The sequence below is a fragment of the Oryctolagus cuniculus genome, chromosome 6 (assembly GCF_051225735.1).
Source record: "Oryctolagus cuniculus isolate XC-2025 breed Fujian yellow rabbit chromosome 6, ASM5122573v1, whole genome shotgun sequence".
Lineage (NCBI taxonomy): Eukaryota > Metazoa > Chordata > Mammalia > Lagomorpha > Leporidae > Oryctolagus > Oryctolagus cuniculus.
The window spans coordinates 7,133,466-7,149,982 of NC_142872.1; the positions used below are offsets into that span (position 1 = coordinate 7,133,466).

The 16,517-nt window shown below is 44.7% G+C and overlaps 1 protein-coding gene across 1 annotated transcript in view; it reads right to left on the minus strand.

Moving 5' to 3' along the window:
* FEM1C (fem-1 homolog C) overlaps positions 1 to 15,854 on the minus strand; it is a 29,820-nt gene extending 13,966 nt beyond the window's left edge. Inside the window, exons 1-2 of the mRNA XM_089334812.1 lie at positions 15,523 to 15,854; positions 14,185 to 14,920 (exon numbers count right to left, since the gene is read on the minus strand). Coding sequence (XP_089190938.1) covers positions 14,185 to 14,728 — 544 coding nt within the window. The 5' untranslated portion in view covers positions 14,729 to 14,920; positions 15,523 to 15,854. The remainder of the gene's footprint in view (positions 1 to 14,184; positions 14,921 to 15,522) is intronic.
* Between the last annotated feature and the right edge of the window lie 663 nt (positions 15,855 to 16,517).

Sequence of the window (16,517 nt, forward strand, 5' to 3'; positions counted from 1 at the left end):
TTGAAATATATGTATCTACATATAATGTGTAATGGTCAAAACAGGGTAATTAGCATTTCTGTGTCCTCAAATATTAGCATTTCTATGTATTGAGAACCTTCAAACTCTTCTCTGGTTAATTTGAAATATGTAATCAACTAGTACAGATTATAGTTAGCCTCCTCCCCACACTCTGACACCCACTACCCACCCTCCCTTTATCACCCCTTCTTCCTCCCCTTCCTAGCCTCTGTCGACTCCTATTTTCCTCCTACCTCTATGTGATCAACATTCTTAGCTTCCAAAAATAAGAACTTGGAGAATTTGTCTATCTGTGTCTAGTTTATTTCACTTAATCTTAGGTCTTCCAGTTTCACCCATGTTGCTGCAAATGACAGAACTGTACACTTTTTATGGATTAATTACATTCCAGTATATATATATATAAACCATATTTTTAAAAAGCCTATTCATTCATTGATGGAAACCTAGGTTGATTCATTTTCTTGGCCATTACGAATAGTGCTGCAACAACCATAGGTATCCAAGTATACTGATAACATTTATTTCATTTCCTTCTGATTTATATAGAATTATGGGATTACTGGGTCATATGTAGTTCTACTTTCACTTTTTTAAAGAATCTCCATACTGTGTTCCATAACAGCTATCCTAATTTATATTCCTACCAACAGCCTGTTATTTTACTTTATTTATTTATTTATTTTGGACAGGCAGAGTGGACAGTGAGAGAGAAACAGAGAGAAAGGTCTTCCTTTACTGTTGGTTCACCCTCCAATGGCCGCTGCGGCCGGTGCGCTGCAGCCGGCACACCAGGCTGATCCGAAGCCAGGAGCCAGGTGCTTCTCCTGCTCTCCCATGGGGTGCAAGGCCCAAGCACTTGGGCCATCCTCCACTGCACTCCCGGGCCACAGCAGAGAGCTGGCCTGGAAGAGGGGCAACCAGGAGAGAATCCAGCGCCCTGATTGGAACTAGAACCCTGTGTGCCGGCGCCACAGGTGGAGGATTAGCCTACTGAGCCGCGGCGCCAGCCCAGCCTGTTATATTCCTACCAACAGCCTGGAAGATTTCCCCATTCTCTGCATCCTCACCACCATTTCTTTTTTTTTGTTTTGGTAATATATTCTAACCAGAATAGGATACCTCAATATGGTTTCAATACATAGGCTGTCTACCTTCTACTGAGAAATGTCTGTTCAGGTCATTTGTCCATTTTAAAATCTGATTGCCTGCTTTCCTTGCTATTGAAGTGAAATCCTTATATATGCTGGACATTAATCCTTTGTCACAGGAGCGGTTGGCAAGTATTACCTCCCTTCTGCTGGTTGTCTCTTCACTCTGATGACTGCTTCCCTTGCTATGCAGAAGCATCTTCTGTTGCCTGTGCCTTTTCCTATAGCAATGTCTTGACGAGTTTCCCTCTGCTCAATCAATACATATATCATTATCTCCTGTTTCTCACATCCATCTTTGTTATGTTACTATGTGGTATACATAGCTTCTATAAACTACACAGATACTACATAATCATTCTTAGTGGTTTTACAGTGAAAGTTCAAGAATAGTTGGCATAACTTCATTAATATAAATATTTCCCTATTGGTGGACATCTGTACTGCTTCAGAATTTTCACTATTAAAATTAATGTCTGGGGGGTGGCCATTAACCCAGCAGCCTAGTTTTGATTCCCAGCTCCTGATTCCAGATTCTCACTAGTGGAGACCCTGGAAGACAGTGGGAATAGCTCAAGCAGTTAGGTTCCAGTTCACATGGATGACCTGGACTGTGTTCCCAGCTCCTAGCTGTTGAGTATATTTGAGGAGAAATTATTGGATGGGAGTTCACTGTCTTTCCGTCTTTCTCTCAAATGATAAGGTCAGATAAAGAGATGGCAGCAGGGAGAGTGGTTAACTACAAATGGACATGAAGGAACTTTTTGTTCTTACTTTTACTAAAGAAATAGCATATGTTTGTCAAGACTTAAAGAACCATGAATTTTACTGTATGTGAATAAACAACAAATGATCAAAAAAATTCAATGCCCAGCCCAAATGTGTGATGACTTAATACATCTTTAATCCACTCCAAAGGGATAATAAAAATTTTTTAAAGTTCCATTTTCATAGTATTCTTTCTTGTATTATGATTATATCTTTTAATCTATATTATCTCTACTACTTGGTAAACAACATTTTTCACATCTGTTTATAAACAATATTTTCTTTTATAACATGTTTATGACTATTCATATAAAACACTTTATAAAATAATAGCTGGATGTTTCTTATATTTAATATAAATATTAGCCGGCACAGCGGCTCACTAGGCTAATCCTCCACCTTGCGGCGCCAGCACACCAGGTTCTAGTCCCGGTCGGGGCGCCGGATTCTGTCCCGGTTACCCCTCTTCCAGGCCAGCTCTCTGCTGTGGCCCGGGAGTGCAGTGGAGGATGGCCCAAGTGCTTGGGCCCTGCACCCCATGGGAGACCAGGATAAGTACCTGGCTCCTGCCATCAGATCAGCGTTGTGTGCCGGCCACAGCGTGCCGGCTGCGGCGGCCATTGGAGGGTGAACCTACGGCAAAGGAAGACCTTTCTCTCTGTCTCTCTCTCTCACTGTCCACTCTGCCTGTCAAAAAAAAAAAAAAAATATATATATATATAAATATTTTGCTCTACTAGTAGTTTCATTCAAATGTGTTCGATATGCTATATTAAATGTACTTTCTAGTGCAAAATCATTTCCTTACAAGCCAAATTTTAAAATCAAATTACTCTGTATTTCTGACTTGTTTTTGAGAAGTTATATGGCAATGACTATTTTTTTTTTTTTTTTGACAGAGTGGACAGTGAGAGAGAGAGAGAGACAGAGAAAGGTCTTCCTTTGCCGTTGGTTCACCCTCCAATGGCCGCCACGGCCGGCGCACCGCGCCGATCCGATGGCAGGAGCCAGGTGCTTCTCCTGGTCTCCCATGGGGTGCAGGGCCCAAGCACTTGGGCCTTCCTCCACTGCACTCCCTGGCCACAGCAGAGAGCTGGCCTGGAAGAGGGGCAACCGGGACAGAATCCGGCACCCCGACCAGGACTAGAACCCGGTGTGCCGGCGCCGCTAGGTGGAGGATTAGCCTATTGAGCCGCGGCGCCGGCCGGCAATGACTATTAAAATCATATTTAATGGTCATTCTGCTTGTAACATCATTGGTCTAATTTAATTATATTAACTTGATCATTAATGGTCATTTTTGCCAGGTAACATCAATAATTTAAACTTCTGGCACATAACAATATATTCCAAGTACAATAAATATAATATCAGGGCAGGTGTTGTAGCACAGGAGGGTAAGCTCCTGCTTGGGACACCCGCATCCTATACGGGAGTGGTGGTCTGAGTCCCAACTGCTCAGCTTCCAGTTCGGCTTCCTGCCAATCATCCTGGGAGGCAGAAGATGATGGCTCAACTGCTTGGGCTCTTGCTACCCACATGGCAGACTGGAAGAGTTCTAGGCCCCTTGCGTCAGACTGACCCATTCTTGGCTGTTGCAGGCATTTGAGGAGTGAAGCAGCAGATGGAAGTGTGCATTCTCTCTCCCTCACTCCCTCTCTTACTCTTTTCAAGTAGATGAAAATAAATATTAAAAAGTTACAAAAATACAATGATTGTACTTCCAAAAAATGTTGTACCTCTATCTTATTATGGCTTCTTTTTGCATTCACAAAGTGAGAAAGAAAATGAATGAAACAAGACGCAAAAATTCAAAAATAGATACTCCTAGGCATACTAGATGAAATTTAGCACAGAAAGTCAATAAATCTACTTTAGCTTAAAAACAAACAAATAAACAAAAGCCCACCATATTGTATTATGTAATTCTAAATGCCTGATCAAGAAAAAGTTATTTGGAGACAAAAATTGTCAGGCACTGTATTCATAAAGGAAAATTTTTATTTCTCAAATACCTATTTGCTAAATGGACATTTCAAGCTAATGGAACAATATCCAGTATCAATTTAGTAAAGCAGCACTTCTGTAGAAAGCAAAAACAGCCTGAAACTACATTAATTTTCAACGATGTAACACAGAAACAGTGCTAAAAATTTTGGAAGAACAAAAAAGAAAAAAAGCAGCTATATTCCTTAAGATAGATATTAAGAGCTGGAAACTGTGACGTTCACATTCATAAAGCATGGCAGTGTCGCTATTCCTCAAGAGAGCCAGTCTTCACTCCTATTCATTTAAAGAAATCTGTAATATTTTTTAAAAAATATTTTTATGTGTTTATTTTCAGCTATTTGAAAAGCAGAGAGAAAGAGAATCTTCCGTCAGCTGGTTCACACTCTAAATGTCCCCAACAATCAGGGCTGGGATACCCACTTGGGTGGCAGAGATCTAAGCACTCAGGCCATCCTCTGCTGTATCCCAGGATGCACAGCAGGAAGCTGGATTGGAAGCAGAGCAACTGAGACTCAAACTGACATTCCAGTATGGGACAAGGATGTCCTAAGCAGAGGCTTAACCAGCTGCACCACAACGCCCATCCCATCTATAATCTTTTTTTTTTTTTTTTATCTATTTATTTGAAAGATGAGGGTTAGAGAGACAGAGATCTTCCATTAGATGGCTTACTCCCAAATGACGGCAATGGCCAGGCCAAAGCCAGGAGCCTGGAATTCCATCCACATGTCCCATATGGGTGCAGGGGTCCACTGTTTTCCCAAGAGCATGAGCCTGGAGTTAGATCAAAAGTAGAGCAGCCAGTGGCTGGCGCCGTGGCTCACTAGGCTAATCCTCCGCCTGCGGCGCCGGCACCCCAGGGTTCTTTGTCCTGGTAGGGGCGCCGGATTCTGTCCTGGTTGCTCCTCTTGGCTCTCTGCTGTGGGAAGACCTTTCTCTCTGTCTCTCTCTCTCTCACTAACTCTGCCTGTCAAAAAAAAAAAAAAAAAAGTAGAGCAGCCAGGACATCAACTGGGGCCCATATGTAATGCTGGCATTCTGGTGCAGTGACTTAACCGGTGACACAACATCAGCTCCACATGTAATCTTTTGCAGTAGGCACATAAGACAGTAAGAAGTCACGCTCAAATGTGATTGTTTATGTGCCTAACAACGGGGGTCAATCTTTTTATTGAAATAAGTAACCCTCAAACTGGTTTGAGGCCTAAACAGATGTTCTAGGTTTGACTGACATACAAGTGGTTATTACCAATCAACCACTAAATTAATAAAAATTTCTACACAGCATTTATAAACAACACAATATGGGTAATATTACTAAAACTCACTAGGATATGGACTAAATCAGATTCTAAACCACCTTTCAAGCAGTAGACAGAAATAACTGATCTTTTCAATGAAACAAAAATGTCCTCACCAGGACTGCAGAAATAGTGAACAAATACAAAATACTTGTTATAATTTAAACGGCTTTTTCTAGCATTAACAATTCAACAGGTTTTGTTGTTTATAGTCCTCATATGCTTCAAGCTTTTGTGTAAGGATGTATGCATCTTTACTGTGAGTCAAATAAAGCTGTGCTTCTCAAACTTTAATGTACAAAACCAGAGGATCATAGTGAAATGCAGGTTTTGACTCAGTTTGTCTGGGTTGAGTCCAGGCCATTCCACTACTGCTAGACTCTGAGTAGCAGACAAAGAAGGAACCTTATTTTCTTGATTGCTATTCAGCTTTGCCACACAGCTAACATATCGGAAAGCAATAATGAGTGGAAGGAATGTAAATCTAAAGAGTGGTTAGGCCACACCTCTGACTTACACCATGCAGAAACAAAATTTTATCATTCCCATGGACTCCAAACTTAACATGTGCCAAAGCAGGAAAATGATGTGCTTTTTACAAATAGATTACACAGTTTCGTCCAGAAAAGTTCTAGTATTAGTAAACACTGCAGTCTAACCTCAGTAACTTTCTTATTTAACCCAAACATTGTAAATGATCTATGATCAAACTTTAAAAAAGATCAATTTTTAAAATAAATATCCAAAATGCTATCTACCTACCTATATATATACACCATCAAAAAAGTAAAAAATATTCAAAGAATTGAAGAAAATATTTACAAATCATGTATCTAATAAAGGACTTGTATTCTGAATATATAAACAGCTCAATAGAAAAAATAACTCAATCAAAAATGTGTAGAGGATATGAAGACAGTTTTCCAAGAAAACATATAAATTGCCAATAAGGAGATAAATGAAAGACGCTCAACATGGTTAGCCAGGGGAAAAATATAAACCAAGTCACAATGAGCTGTCATGTCACATCCCTGAGAACAAACGCTGGCGAAGATGTGAAGAAACTGGGACGCTCTTGTGTTATTAATAAAAACAAACTGTACAGCCACACTGGAGAACAGTTTGGTAGTTTCTCAAAAGGATAAACAGAGGGCCTAGAACCTAATAATTCCACTCCCAGGTGTATGCCTAAGAGAAACGAAAATGCACAATTACAGAAAAACTTACATATGAATATTCATAGCAGCATTACACAGAATAGCTAAAAAGTAGAAACAATCCAAATGCCCATCAACTGCTAAAAGGATAAAAGTGGTATATGTAAATAATGGAACATATCTTAGCAATAAAAAGAGGTAAATACTGACACATGTTACAAAATGGGTGAACCTTGAAAACATTACGCTAAATCGAAAAAGCAAGTCACAGAGGGCTGGTGCTGTGCTGAGAGGGCTAAGCCTCTACCTGCAGCACACATCCCGTACAGGCACCAGTTCATGTACAGGCTGCTCTTCTCCCAATCCAGGTCTCTGCTGTGGCCTGGGAAAACAGTGGAAAATGGCCCAAGTATTTAGACCCCTGCACCCAAGTGGGAGATCGGGAAGAAGCTCCCGTCTCCTGCCTTCACACTGGCTCAGCTCTAGCCATTGTAACCATTTGGAGAGTGAACCAGTGGATGGAAGACCTTTCTCTCTGTCTCTTCCCTCTGTCTATAACTCTACCTCTCAAATAAATAAAATCTTAAAAAAAAAAAAAAAGGCAAGTCACAAAACATCACACAGTATGTAATTTGCTTTATACAAAATGTCCAGAATAGGTAAATTTATAGATACAGAAAGATTAGTGGTCATCTAATATTAGTACAGCTGTGAGGAACAAGCAATGATGAAAACTTGATTGTCGGGTTGGCACTGTGGCACAGTGGGTTAAGCCACTGCCTGCAGTACCAGCATCCCATATGGGCACTGCTTTCGAGTTCTGGCTGCTCCACTTCCGATCCAGCTCTCTGCTACGGCCTGGGAAAGCAGTGGAAGATGGCCTAAGTCTTTGGACCCCTGCACCCACATGGGAGACCAGGAAGAAACACCTGACTCCTGGCTTCGCGGCTCCAGCCATTGCGGCCAACTGAAGAGTGAACCAGCAGATGGAAGACGTCTGTCTCTCTCTCTGCCCCTCTGTGCATCTCTGACTTTCAAAAAAAAAAAAAAACTTGATTGTCATGATGACGAATGAGCCCATACACATTTAAAAAAAAAAAAGCTACTGAATTGTACACTTACAGGTAAGTACCATGTGAATTATATCTCAGTAAAGCTGTTTAAAAACAAAAAAGTCAAAATTATTTGTGTTTTTTGGTAAAAGTTTAAATGTTAAAAAAAGAGAACAGTAATGAGAAGGTCTTTTATTCTAACAGATTTGGTTGGAAATGCACAAAAACAATACTCATCTCTCCTCTTCAGATTACTACTATGCTTGGCAACCCCTGCTTCCTCAACTATACAGCTGGCCAGAGCTGCACGGGGAGAGGTCCACTGTCAGATGGGGACAGCGGTGAAGAGCTCAACCACACAGCAATGCTGATCCCAAATATTCTACTGCCTGGAGAGCCAACTGGTGTGGACGACTGGAGGAAGGAGCACTGGAATGTTTCCCTTCCCACATACAGGCTATCAGGAGAAACACGCAAGGACAGTTCACAAAAAGGATTAAAAAACAGAACCAAAGACAACCTACCAACACCACTACACTGATTTCCCTTCATTAATTTTATGTATAAGGCCTTGAGCTATACCTGACAACATAGATCCTTGAGCTCGTAACAGTCAAATGCTAAAACCTACCCGTGGATAAGAAACTACTTTTTTTTTTTTTTAAAGACTTATTTACTCATGTGAAAGGTAGAGGCAGAGAGAGAGAGGTCTTCCATCCACTGGTTCACTCCCCAGTTGGCCACAACAGCCGGAGCTGTGCTGATCCAAAGCCAGGAACCTGGAGCTTCCTCCGGGTCTCCCACATGGGTACAGAGGCCCAAGGACTTGGGCCATCTTCTACTGCCTTCCCAGGTCACAGAGGAGAGCCAGATCTGAAGTGGAGCAGCTGGCAGCTTTACCAGCTATGACACAGTGCTAGCCCAGGAACTGCTTTTCAAACAGGTCTTCAGGTTAAGTAGAACTTTCCAGGTTAAGAGCACTGTAGCTAAGGGATGGGGCTGAAAACAACTCTTCTGTAGACTGAAACCATCAACTCAGAGTTCAAGACAATTCCCTTTCCTGGCTATTCTATCTCACAGACTCCTTTTTCAATCACAGTTTTTCCCAAAGCAAGGGGGAAAAAGGAGGGAGAGGAGTTTTGGTCAGATCAGTATCCATGTGACTTTTTTATCTGGGCCTCTCCCTCCCTCTTCCTCCTCTGCATTCCATGACATACACTGTTATTCTGATGCCTCAACAGTGTAAATCTCTAGAATACCCAGGGCTTCCTGAATTTTTTAAACAAATGAACTTAATAAATAGATTTATGAAAATCTGATAAACTCAATGAGGTAACCACATGCACCTAAATGTTATTAAGGAAAACTTGGCCTCTGCTTCAAGCACACCTTGCAATCATCAACAAAGGAAACAGCAGCAGGGCTCATAAACCCCTCATTCTCACCCAGCTCCTACTCAGTCCTAAGGACTCAGCTCAGAGTTCAATCTCTAGGGACAGAGGGTCACAGAGATACACCCCTGCTGAACTGAATTCACACACCCTCTACAGATTAGCTTATCCAAGGGGATACCAAGAAACACAAGAGAAAAAAAAAAGAATATAGGAAGGACTTGCAGGAGCAACTTGATGATTTGGGATTAAAATGTTAATGGATTCAGTTAAGTTATCTAAGTATGATTAAATCAAAATAAAGATAAGAGTGTTGTAGAGTTGAATGAAATTTTAGGTTCTATCATCCCTTTACTTTTCTCTGCAAGGCAGGTGTACTAAGGTGCTCACAGGTGAAAAGAACTCGCCAACTTCAGAACGAAGATTTCCAACACCTCAGGCTAGTACTGGAGCTCGCAAAGGTAACCCATCTCCACTTCCAATAGCCTAGGCTAGTACTGAAGTAAAGTGACATATCTACTACGTCCATCTTTATTTCAGTCCATTTATTCTCTTCATACCTGCAGCACAGTACTGGCAGAAAACACACACATGAGACAAGTGGAACAGAAAAGAACAGAGAAACATTCTGTAATTTACAAGGGAGATTCTTACAAATTTACAGTGGGGAAAAAATACATTGTGGTTTTTTTTTTTTACATTTCCTTAACTAAAATACACCTATTACCCAAAATGCCTACAATATAGGACAGAAATAATGTAATGCCTTGGGTTTGCTTTATATTTTAGAAAAAAAGAAAAATATTTATTTTTAAGAACTTTGTCAAGTGTAAATAATTGCTGAGGGTGGTGGCTACATCATGGTTTATGTATGTTAGAAAATTTCCATGATAAAAAGGTACAAAACCTGCCCAAACTAGCTCCTTCTTAAACCTTTCTAATACTAGCTATACCGTTACATGAATTCTTCCTTTTCTGAGGCTTAAGTCTGTAGAGTTCTACCTGTACCTCTCACTATTGACAGAGACTGCCTTATTTTGATGCCTTAAGTATTCATGAAATATTTAGTTCTCTACGGAAAGAAATAACAATGTTTGCCATCAAGTCGCTTATAACCTTTGCTCTTTTAAACTGAACATCCAATAAGCTCAGTTACCAAACGCCCACTATCAACCACACACTTGTCCTGACGCATTGGATAAAAACACCAGATCTGGACCCTCAAAAACTCACAAACTAACAGAATGCAGAGAGATGATTTTCTCTTTCAAAATCCCAGATATTACTCTTCCAAAAAACTATGACTGCCTTACCACTGCATGACAAATAAAATCTAACTTCCTTCTTTGTCCTTTGTAATCTACCCTGGATGTACCGGTTTGCCCCTTAGTGGAATACACCTACTTTCCAAGTATATTCTCCAAGTATATTTCTCCATGTGCCTGCTCAAAAGACTGGAAAACTGTATCAAAAAACCTTCTGCAAATCTGACCCCAACAATCCTTTCAAGGCCCAGTTTCTCCATTCTTGCTGTAGTGTTCCTAGTCAGTATACTCTTCCTCTAAAATCCTATAGCATGGATTGTTTACACCATTCCTTTAGCAGTTAGCAAACCTGATACCTTCTACCTTCTCACAGCCTCCAAAATGTCCAACACAATGCCTTGCCCAAGAAAGGGTCCGTAATGTTATCCATGTACTCCACTACCCAGGGTACAGAAAATGACTCCTAAGTGAGGACGCTGTCTTCTTGGGCCAGTCTCCTAATCCCAACCCAGTCAGCTCTGTGGGCCTGAAGTATTGACTCATGCACTGACAGCTGCTCAAATCTGGGTGTAAAAGCATAACGGAAGGAAGGAACTTCACTTTAGATAGGCAAAGCCCTATTGTGAGTCCAAACAAAAACAATGCAAAACAACCAACCAACCAAATCAAACAAAGCCAAAGATGACTATCCTGTGACAGCTCTGAAAGGGGCTTATCAGTTCTGATTTGGAGTCTATAGATTTATACAGGATCCAATTCCAGTCTCAAAAATCAATCAACTTTGAGTGTTAAACTGGAAGGTACTCCTAAATGGCTCAAAGATTTCTCCCCTTTGGAACACTAAGGGAAAAGAATAAATCCACTGCCTCTGAGATAAGAAGTCCGTGGTATGGGATTTCCAAGTATCTAAAAGAAGAAAGCACTACGATTGCACTTACCATATCGTGGCTCAAGTGTCTGCTTATGACCCTGTCTCTCCGAGCAAACCATGAGCTCTTCAAGAGCAGGGAATCAAGGACCGGACTTCCTGCCTACTCATCTTTGTGTAGCCTAAGACTAACAAGCCGGCACACTGAGGGACTCAACAAATGCTCTCTCAACGAACGAATTCCACTAGGTTAGAACACGTTCAAAATGCCAACAGCCTGTTAAAAAGTAATGGAAAAAAGTTAAATAATATATTCAAATGTCAACTGCCTGTTAAAAAGTAACGGAAAGTAGAAGTCACATGCATTTTATATTTAAGCAGACCAAGCACAACCTATTGGTATCTCTTTTCTTTAGAACCATTTACAATGGATGACATATAAAATGTCCTAAGAAATTATTCCATTTTATCTCTTGTCTGATCAATCTTTTCCATTTTTTGGGTAAGGCCAAAAATGTGGGAAAGATCCTTTCTTGCTGCTCTATCAGATCCTTCGCCAGTGTCTCTGTCTCAGTTTCAATTGGTGCCTGCTTTTTAATTACTGTTAACACACTTCTAAAAAAAGAAAAAAACAGAATCAAGGAGAAACGACTGTCAAAGAATGGAAGCTTCATGATCAGAGTGGTGGAGAGGGCATGGATTTCAGTCTGCCAACGGTCGTGAGGAATCATGTCAAAATTCAAAGGCCACAAAAAGTTAAAACAACTAAACACACGATGACATTATATATTTATCTATGTAAAACTGAGGCTATCTGAAAATAATATGGGGTATGAAACTGTTTTTTCATGCTGTGTTTATTTTTTTTAAAGGCACACATACTAGATATTGATGCTGAGGAGAAATCTGCAGACCACAGAGCCAAAAAGAGTGCACATACACAGGCTCACATACAAGGCAACGGGGGGGGGGGGGGGGGGGGGGATAAAAGGCATACTCTTCTGAAATTGCTCCAAAGCAGTCAAGTTAAATATTCTTCATTTATCGGGGGGGGAGGGGAATACTGAGCAAAAAAAGAGATATTTATATTATAGTTCTTCCTACACTGTATCTCCACATGTACATAAAGTAGTGGAAAAACGTAAGGAAAATAAATAGTACCAGTGTTCATCTCTCCAATGACCTAAGAATTTAAAAATACTCCAACCTGACTTCAATATGAGTTTATCAATAATTTGTACATAATTAAGATGTTAAAAAAATCAAAACAAAGAAAGAAACTCCAAGAAGCCTTAGAAAAGCCATACCTTTTAACCCCTTTGCTTTGCATTATTTCAAAGCACTCCCAGTATTTACATGGCTAGTTTTGCAGTGATTTTCTTAAAACAAGCATTCTCCAAAAGAATAATTTTATAAAATCACATGCTGGCATTTGACTCAACCTACCTCTAGACAATCGGGAATAAATGAAAACATTTCTAAGATCGAACATGTATTGGAGCATTTTTTAATGATACTAAAAATCTGGAAACAACATAAAACTCCATTTAAAGAGTGCACAGTTGTTCAAAGAGCTGTGACCAATGACAGTAAAGGTAACATCTATTAAGCCATAAATATGTCATATAACAGCATATAAAATAAAATTGCACACATATATCTACATGCAAAATTCAGAAATATCTTTGGAAGGATATGAGATTTTTACTTCCTCTGAAAAAAATTTTCAGAAAAAAATCTTGTATCACTTTTACAACAAACCTTTTCTTAAAAAGATACACTATGCTCAGTAAATATGCTCAAAAATGATGCACAGCCCCTAGCTGTGTGGTTTAACTTCTCCTAAAGGCAAACCACGCACTAATACAAATACAAATGCACATTACTTGAATTCAGCAATTCCACGCACAGGTCTTATACTACAGCCATCACCACCAAGTGGGCAAAGGCAAATTTTTGTTCAAGAATATTCTCAAGCGCATTGTTTGCATTCGCAAAGTACTGAATGTGACCGAAATGTTGACAGACTAGATAAATTATGGACGTGCACACAATGAAATCCTCTACTGCTATGAAATAAGAATGAGGTAGCTATGTGTTGGAACTGAATGACATCCAAGATAAACTAAGGTTAAAAAAAAAATACAGAAGAGCATGGATCAACCAACAGTGAGGAGTAAGAGAGGGCAAACACAGACAAGCATGCTTGTATTCCCACTGACCAGCTCTGCAAGGACACACAAAAACTGTAAGCAGTGGTTGCCGGGAGTTAAAGTTCTACAAACCGGGCAGAAGTTCTAGTTTTCACTGAAAACACTGTAAGTCAATTCGTGTTGTTTGAAACTTTTATTTTAAGATGTATGTCTGCTTCCTTGGAGTTTTAGTAGCCTCTTAAAATTTATGAACCACCCTGCTGTTATATAAATAGATGTAAGAAAATCGGGCTTTAAATGCTTATGCTATGAAGACAGCACTTTTGAAGGCCTTGCTCTTTTTCTGCACAAAGGTGTTAATACTGTCACTTACCAACAAACGCCTGTCTACTTAAACAGTCCTTGGTGCTGCTCTCAGGACTTGAGTAGCTGTAAAAATCTGTTTTCTCTCTTACTGTCTGTCCTGCCTGTTCTATATACAATGATTTGCTCTTCGTCCCAAATAAATGTAGAATACGGGAGCAGATTTTCTCCTTTTCCTCTGATATTAATCCTCCCAGGTCAGTCTGGCCTTGGCCTTCCCTCGCAGAACAAATGAAATGCCTACCTAGAACAAACAAGACGATGACTCACCGAGTAGAGTAGCTTCTACTCCAAGGCTGTTCTAAAAAAAAAGGGGGGGGGGGGGATGCCTAAGAAAAGTGTATTACATGTGACTCTACTGCCAGGTAGGTAACTATACGCCTAAGGGACACTACGTTGGTAATCAGGGAACCCATTTCCCAGGAACTGGAACTGACTTCAAAGAAAAAGAGAAAGAAAAAAAAAAAAAGGCTGTTTAAAATAGCGACAGAGGTCTTTTTCACAACCGTCCTACGTGTTATCAAACATCAGAGACATTCAGCAAAGCTGTGCTGGACGCTACCTAAGGAAAACAGGTCTGCCGGTGGGGGCTCACTCAACACCAGCGCTTCTAATTAGGCAGCAAACTTCCGGACAACAAGTGGTAGACGCTTTCAGAAACAAAAGCAAAGACGCTCAACTCACCTTTCACACTCTTTCTGTTGACGTCGGCCCCCTTCTCCAGTAAGTACTGAGCGATCTCTTTGTGGCCCTTGTAACACGAGATCATCAGGCAGGTGTGCCCGTGCCGGTTGGACACCTCCAGGTCAGCCTTGTGTTCCACGAGGTACTTCACGATTTCCAGGTGGCCGTCAAAACACGCGGCTCGCAGAGGGGTGGAGTTGGTCAGAGTCGTGTTGTTCACGGACGCCCCGTGATTCAGCAGAGACTGGACCACCTTCAGGTGCCCCGCTGCCGACGCGGCCCACAGAGGCGGGGCTCCCTCGATGGTTTCGCCGTCGAAGTTGACCGAGCCCCCGACCTCTATGGAGGCGCTGCACTGCTCCAGGAGGAACTCCACCATGTCCAGGTGCCCATACCTGGCGGCCATCAGCAGCGGCGTGGCCCCGTTGGTCTTTTCGGAGATCAAGGAGGAAACCTCCTCTTTGGATTTGCTCGCCAACAACTTGGTGAGGAGGCGGAGTTTGCCATCGCGAGCTGCGTTAAACACTGCTGTCTTTAGATCCATGGATGTCCGGCGGAGCGGCCGCGCCTCCTCTATCCTTGAAAGCAAAGCTCCGGCTTAACTCGCAGGCCCCGCACACGCCAGTGAACAGGAACCAAGACCCAGCGTCAGTCACTGCACCCCAGGGCGGATGTCAGTCCGCGGAGAGCGTGTTCGGTCCCGCTGCCTCCCGGCATCGGACAGCCAGAGCGCCAACTAGACGGAGGGGAGGGGAGGGGAGGAAGCGGTGTGAATCTCCCAGAGGCAAGGACGACTTAGGTCCTTATTTCCTACTTCAGGGCCAGCAGGGGCGAGAAGGCCACGCTGCAGGAAGTCCCCCCGCCAGCCCCAGGAGGGAAAAGACCTGGGCGCGCACGTCCGGGGGCGCGCGGGCTGCCCCGGCGAACTCCGCCGGTCCCCGGGCCCCGCGGCCAGCTTTGTTCCCGTTGCGCTCGGCACGCGCCCGGGCGTCCCAGGGCTCCCCTCCCCGGCCTCTGCAGAGGAGAGCGGCCAAGGGCGCGCGGCTGCAGGCCGCGTGCTGGCCGGACGGGAGTCGAGAGGGAACAAAAAGGCCGGGCCGGCCAACGCCAAAACCCGCGCCCGAAGGCCCTCTCCCTCCGAACTCCTCGGCGCCCTCGGGAAATCCGGCCGCCCTTCCAGCCACAACTTGGCCGGCCCCGCGCGGGGGCGCCCCCACAGCGCCGCCAAGCCCCCGTGGGCCCGGCCGGACGCCGTCCTCCCGCGACCCCTCCCCGCAGGCCCGCCCCGGGGCGCCCTCCTGCCCGCCCGCCCGCGGGCGCCGCCGCCGCCGCCGCTACCTGCCCGCGGCTAGTCCTGGCCGGCCGCTCGGGCTCCGCCGCCCCCTTCAGTCGGAAACCGTTGTCCCCGCCGCCGCCCGCACCGCCCGGCTCCGCCTGCGGCCGCACAGCTCCTCCATGCCCCGCGCCCCACAGCAATGAACCCGGCCGCGCCACTCGCCCCGCCCCGCCACGCCGGGCCGCCTCCCGCCCTCCCCGTCGGCGCCGGCTGCAGCGGCTGCAGCGGCGGCCGCGGCCGATGGTGTAATGGGCTGCGGGCCGGGGGCCGGACGAGCCCGAGCGCTGCCTCACATCACTGACGCGCCAGCCGCGCCATTGGGCCGGGGGAGGGCGGCGGCCGCCGCGAGCAACCGCCTGGGGGCGGGGCCGGGCGCCGCGGCCGGGGCGGCGCGCGCGGAGTGCGCCTGCGCGCGCCGGGGGCGGGGCCGCGTCGCGTCGCGTCGTGTCGCGTCGCGTCGCGGGCGCCGGAGGCCGCCGGGGGCGCCGCGCGGTTCCGCGGGCCGCGTGCGTTCCCGGCCGTCGTGCGGGCCCTCAGCGCGGTGGCGGCCCGGGGCCCTCAGCGCGGTGGCGGCCCGGGGCCCTCAGCGCGGTGGCGGCCCGGGGCCCTCAGCGCGGTGGCGGCCCGGGGCCCTCAGCGCGGTGGCGGCCCGGGGCCCTCAGCGCGGTGGCGGCCCGGGGCCCTCAGCGCGGTGGCGGCCCGGGGCGGCCCGGTTCGCCGTGCGCGATCTCGCCCTCCGCGGGTGGACGCTGAGCGACCGCGTTTCCCAGGCCCCTCCTGGGACCCGCCCCGCGTGCCTGGGCTTTGGAAACGCTGTGGCCCTGAAAGACGCCGGACTCTGAGGGGCGAGAAAGCCAAGAGCGGAACACAGGCCAGTCCTGGAATTGTCGATCCCGAAGCCGGGAAGTGAAAGCCAGACGGTGCTCGCGAATGAGAGGCGTTAAGACAGACGACGAAAAAAAAATTAAAAAAAAATAAATAAATAAATAAAAGACGA